This window comes from Alligator sinensis, unplaced genomic scaffold (assembly GCF_000455745.1).
Source record: "Alligator sinensis unplaced genomic scaffold, ASM45574v1 scaffold1097_1, whole genome shotgun sequence".
Classification (NCBI taxonomy): domain Eukaryota; kingdom Metazoa; phylum Chordata; order Crocodylia; family Alligatoridae; genus Alligator; species Alligator sinensis.
In genome coordinates, this window is record NW_005841950.1 from 448,785 (window position 1) to 453,814 (window position 5,030).

General features: G+C 45.8%; 1 protein-coding gene across 2 annotated transcripts in view; it reads left to right on the plus strand.

Annotated features, from left to right (window-relative positions):
- LOC102385016 (zinc finger protein RFP-like) overlaps window positions 1-5,030 on the plus strand; it is a 16,791-nt gene that overhangs the window by 4,482 nt on the left and 7,279 nt on the right. For both annotated transcript variants that reach the window (XM_014518370.2, XM_025199872.1), the window contains exon 3: window positions 1,131-1,542. In XM_014518370.2, coding sequence (XP_014373856.1) covers window positions 1,135-1,542 — 408 coding nt within the window. In that variant the 5' untranslated portion in view covers window positions 1,131-1,134. The remainder of the gene's footprint in view (window positions 1-1,130; window positions 1,543-5,030) is intronic.

Sequence of the window (5,030 nt, forward strand, 5' to 3'; positions counted from 1 at the left end):
GTAAAATTCCTCCCGCACCTCTGATATGGCAGCCAGTCTGACCCTTAGCAGAGAGGCAAGACCCTCTAGCCAGGAACCTCTGGTGTAAGTCCCAGCAGAAGCACTGGCACACTCCAATCAAAATCCCCAACCTTGGCTGCAGCCAACACCCAATGCCTCTAAAGAAGACAAAAAAGAATACCCGGACATGTGGCAGGAGGAGGGGAAAAAAATTCCCTCCTGGCCCCATGCAGAAACCAGCATAGCCCAGAAGCATGGGGAATACCCACAGTAGAGCATAGGCATAGATAGCTACACCTGGCACCTGGCACCAGCAGTACAAGCCCCTGCCACACTGCTTCTTGCTGACAGTGGCTGAGCTGGCTGCTGACAAAGTGGCGGGGGGCCTCCAGGAGGGGGTCTCTGAGCTCCCACCCTGGTGCAGCACCCCTGGTACTCCAGCCCAGGCTGCCAACTCTGGCCTGCGCTGCCTGGCGCCTAGCTTTGAAAGCTTTTCCATATCAGGAACCCCACCCCACAACCCAACCTGGGGAGCTGGGTCCCCAAACCCCCAACCTGCCCACTCACCCACTCCTCAGACAAGGGCAGGGGGAGGGGAGGGAGGAACTGGCCAGTGATCGGACCTTGGTGGGGTCCAGCCACCCACCTGCCTCCACCACAGTACAAAGGAGAGTCTCATCTTCCCCCTCACAGGGGGAGGCAGCCAGGCTCCCAACTTGGTGGGCACCGTGGCTCAAAGCTTGGAAATGGCAACAGAGATTGGTGAGAAATCAGAAAGCGAGGGGGTCTGAACAGATCATTTTTAACTGAAACCCAGTTCTGTATTTGGTGGTGTTTTATTGTCTCAGGCATTTGGTTTTCAGTGGTTTTGTTCAGAAATGCTCTGGAAATTGTCATGTAACTGTTTAAGAAGGTTTGGTCTTTGTTTTTTCTTTCTTGAAACTAGCCCCTTTCCTTAATCATAAAGATTAAAGGGCTATAACTTTATCCAAGTCATTTGTCTTCTTTATCTCCTGCCAGTTCAGCAGACCATAAAAGTCATTGCAGGACAGAAGCACTTAGCTGTATTTAATACTGAGTGCATTTGAACGCAGGAGCATAAAACAAACTCTGGGTTACTCTCCCTTTAGATCCATGGCCACTGAGAACTCAGCAGAAAATCTTCAGGAGGAAACTACCTGCTCTATCTGCCTGGACTTTTTCATAGATCCAGTGATGCTTATTGACTGTGGGCACAACTTCTGCCATGCCTGCATCACCCAGTGCTGGGAGGAGGCCAACACAGATGTTTTCTGCCCTCAATGCAGACAGATCTGTTCCCAAAGGACCCTCCGGCCTAACCGGCAGCTCAAGAATGTTGTAGAAATAGCCAAGAAGCTGAATAAGCAGGCAGCCAAAGAAGCAGGAGGGAGCAGGTGTGAGAAACACGGGGAAGCTCAGAAGCTCTTCTGTGAAACAGGCCAGATGCCGATATGCCGAGAATCTCGGGTACACAGAGCTCACCCTGTGGCTCCCATCCGGGAGGCTGCCCAGCAGTACAAGGTAAGGAGGCTCTGGCTTGGGTATGACTGCATGGCTGGGTTTGGTTAAGTTACCTTTAGATCTGGCTCTTCCACCACTACCCCTCTCACTGTATCACTGTATTCATTTCTATCAAAGAATCTGCACGTACACATTCACTTGTCCTACAAGGAGATGCAAGAGAGAGCGAGCTTTGTTTGATCAGGTGCTTTTGTTTCAAATATTTTTTGTTAATAAGCTGATATTTCTAGTTCCCTGTTCTTCCCAAGCCACTGATTGTCAAAACTGCTGCTTATTTGCAGTTTGGAGATTCTTCATTTAAAATCCTCAGCGGAATAGAAACATGTCAAACATTTTGTCAAATAAATTTTATAAGAATTTGTATTTGAAAATCATTTGCAGCTTTTTAATAGAAGGAGTGGCTGCAGGGGACAGTATTTTATGGATGCTTTCATATTAGCCCCCTGCCCCCAGAACATGAATTTGGTCTTGCAGGCAGTAAGAGCAGGAAAAATATGGCCTAATCAGTTTGATTTGAGTAAATGCAAATAATTTTTTTCTGATTATTGTTCTGTTCTTTGGTGATACGACAGCAGTACTCTATAAACCTATAAGGCACAGTGGGATCTAGTTCATACTGGTTAGTAATTGAAGGCAAATATGCAGGGCCTAACTGAAGGCATCACGTAACTCTGACTGGTTTACGCTGATATGCATAGGACACAAGAGGGCTTACATACTGCCCTACTCCCATATATTATAGTTGCTGTGGCCAGTAATTTGATTAGGTCCCCTTTCTTTTTCAAATTCTGTGATTTCTGCAAATACCTTGGATGCCTCCATTGAAAGAACGGGTATTTGAAATGTCATTTATAATACTAGTGCTATATAAAAGTTCCATAGAGGAGGCCTCTGAGGAGAGACTTGAAGACTGACCATTGTGAATAGTCCCATGATCAAGCTGATGTGCAGGTGCAATGAGTATATTGCTGGGACTGCACACATTTGAGTTCACTATACCTGTTCGCACCACCCTGCACATGCCACCCCAGAAATGCAGGAGTGAAGCCACTCTGGAGGCCTGTTTCTCACTGCCCTTTTCCCTTGCTTCAGTAAGTGCATATCAAAATGTAAGTGCATAGCACCCAGTAAGTGCATATCACCCAGAAGCCAAGGATGGGTAGGATCCATTATAAGAACATCTTACTGGGAGGTCACAGATAAAATTAACAAGAACTCAGATATTAAACAGATGAGAAAGTCAGAATGCAGGTTGACCAGCACCCTTTCTGCCAGATCACAGCCTCCAAGTTCAGGCTCCATCCAGAAGCAGCCGCTTGTTCTTCTCCACATCCAAGTAAGGGCATGGCTGGGGGCTTCCTCTCAATAGTAAGTGGAACTAAAATAGCACCGTTGCTTAGACTTCACACCATTAGTTACTTCAGTCCAGTTCTGTGTATGGACTTTCTCTTATAGGTGTAACATTGACATATTTTTATATGTTAAAGCAGTTCCTTATTGCATTCAGGTAAAGATATCAAACACTCTAAAGTGTCCAGATTTAACCAAAGTCATTTAATTAAACCTGTCATTTCATTTGGTGAAGAAAAATGTGAATGACAACATTCTGCCTCTCTCTACTCCCCTCATCTCCCCACTGATTTTTACATCCAAATTCTGGTATTGTCCTACCATCAGGCCTCTCTGAGGGAAGAGAGGAATTTTAGGTTTGAGATTCCGAGTTATAACACGGCGATGAAAATGGGGAATCTGGTAGGAGAAATTCATCTTTATTCAGGCTCTTTAAGACTCTTCTCTTTTAGTGTTTGCGTGGAGACAGCTACTGTGCATTAGAAAGCTTGGCAGGAAACCTCTGCATAAAACCTCAGTTCACCTGCCTATTCAGTAGAGGGACTCAAAAGCACAAAGCTCCCAGTCTGGAGCCATTTAAAAATGTTACTCAGCAAACTCCTGAAAACAGACAGAAGGGCCGCTTCTCTGGAACAGTAAAAGATCAGACTAGAGAGTGTTTTAAATACATACAACCTCCTGGGCTGCTTTGCTTTGTGATGAAGACAACAAATAGGACGCTACCCGAGTCAATCTGGCCTGCACTCTGCAGGGCTGGATGTCAGACCTGACATCTGTGTAGATGCAGTCAGTGCTTCATCCTCACCATTCCCATTTCCAAACTCCAACATAACTGGGGTGTACACAGGGTAGGACAAGCCCCTTTCTTCCATCATCTGCCAGTACATACTTCAAGTCCTGCATGGGCCAGCACTGCATATCGCCACTGGCAGGTACGTGCCTGGCAGGTGTGTGACAAGGGACTTCGAGGAGATGCAGCTGCTTTCTGGTGTCTAATCTTCCTCCAGTCTATACTCGCGGGGTTATAGTCATCCTAATCACAGGCAGTAACAGCACAGGTCCCGTGAATGCAGGGCAGATAAAAATTGATAATTTTTCTTTTTAAAATAAAAAAATCAGATTTATTTTTAAACTTAAAACAGATTTTTTATTTAAATAAGATTTTTTTATAAATTAAATTAAAAAATAAATTAAATTTTCCTTTTCAAAAAATAAACTGTCTTAAAGTGAAATTTGAATTTAATACAGCATAGGATAAGGGTATCACATCTCAGCTTCTTGAAGGCTCAGATCAAGTGTAGTAATCTATTAAAATAATTTTAATAAAATGTGTCAAGTCAATGAGCCTCTAGTAAAAATTCTGGAGTTAAAAGCTGATTTTCTTCCATATAAGAATGAAGGGGAAAAAAATAGCTTCTGAGGTCAAGCTTTAAAAATATGGCACAATATTTCATGTATTAGGGGCCTGACTGCAAAAGATGCAGGGTCAATACTACTGGATGCAAAGGGTCAGCAGAGACATCACAGGTTTTGGAACCTGGCTTCTGACTTCAGCAGACACAGTCATGCCTGCTTACAGGCATTAAAAAAACCAACAAAAAGAAACTCACGAAAAAGCCCAGCACTTCACTTTAAACTTGGCATACTCCTGTGCTGAGCCCAGTGCACATGAATGACGAGTGCCCCTGGAGGCTGGGGGGGCATGGTGGCTGCCCGCAGGCAGTGGCGGGAGCGGGGGTGTGGCAGTGGCAAGCAGGGAGCTCTTGCAGGCAGCCGCAGCAGTGTTGGCAGCGGGGGGCTGTAAGCCTGTTGGTGACCACTCACAGACACTGCTGGCATTGTCAGCGGTGGCCAGCAGTGATCGGCGACCACTCGCAGATGCCACCAGCAGATTGGTGACTGCCCACTGGTGCTGCCGGCAGCGGCGGCGGTGCCCAATCACAAGGGGTGCATCGCCAGTCTCAGGGGGTGCACCCTTTATGTGCTGCCAATGCCAGTGCATACCCAGAAGAGGAATCACGTTAGTTGGACCCAGCTCGCCCAACCTCTGTATAGATAGGGCATATTATTGGAGGTTTTCTTGGTACTTTTATCTAATAGCTGATTGAATCAGTTATTAGGTAACAGCGCCAAAAAGT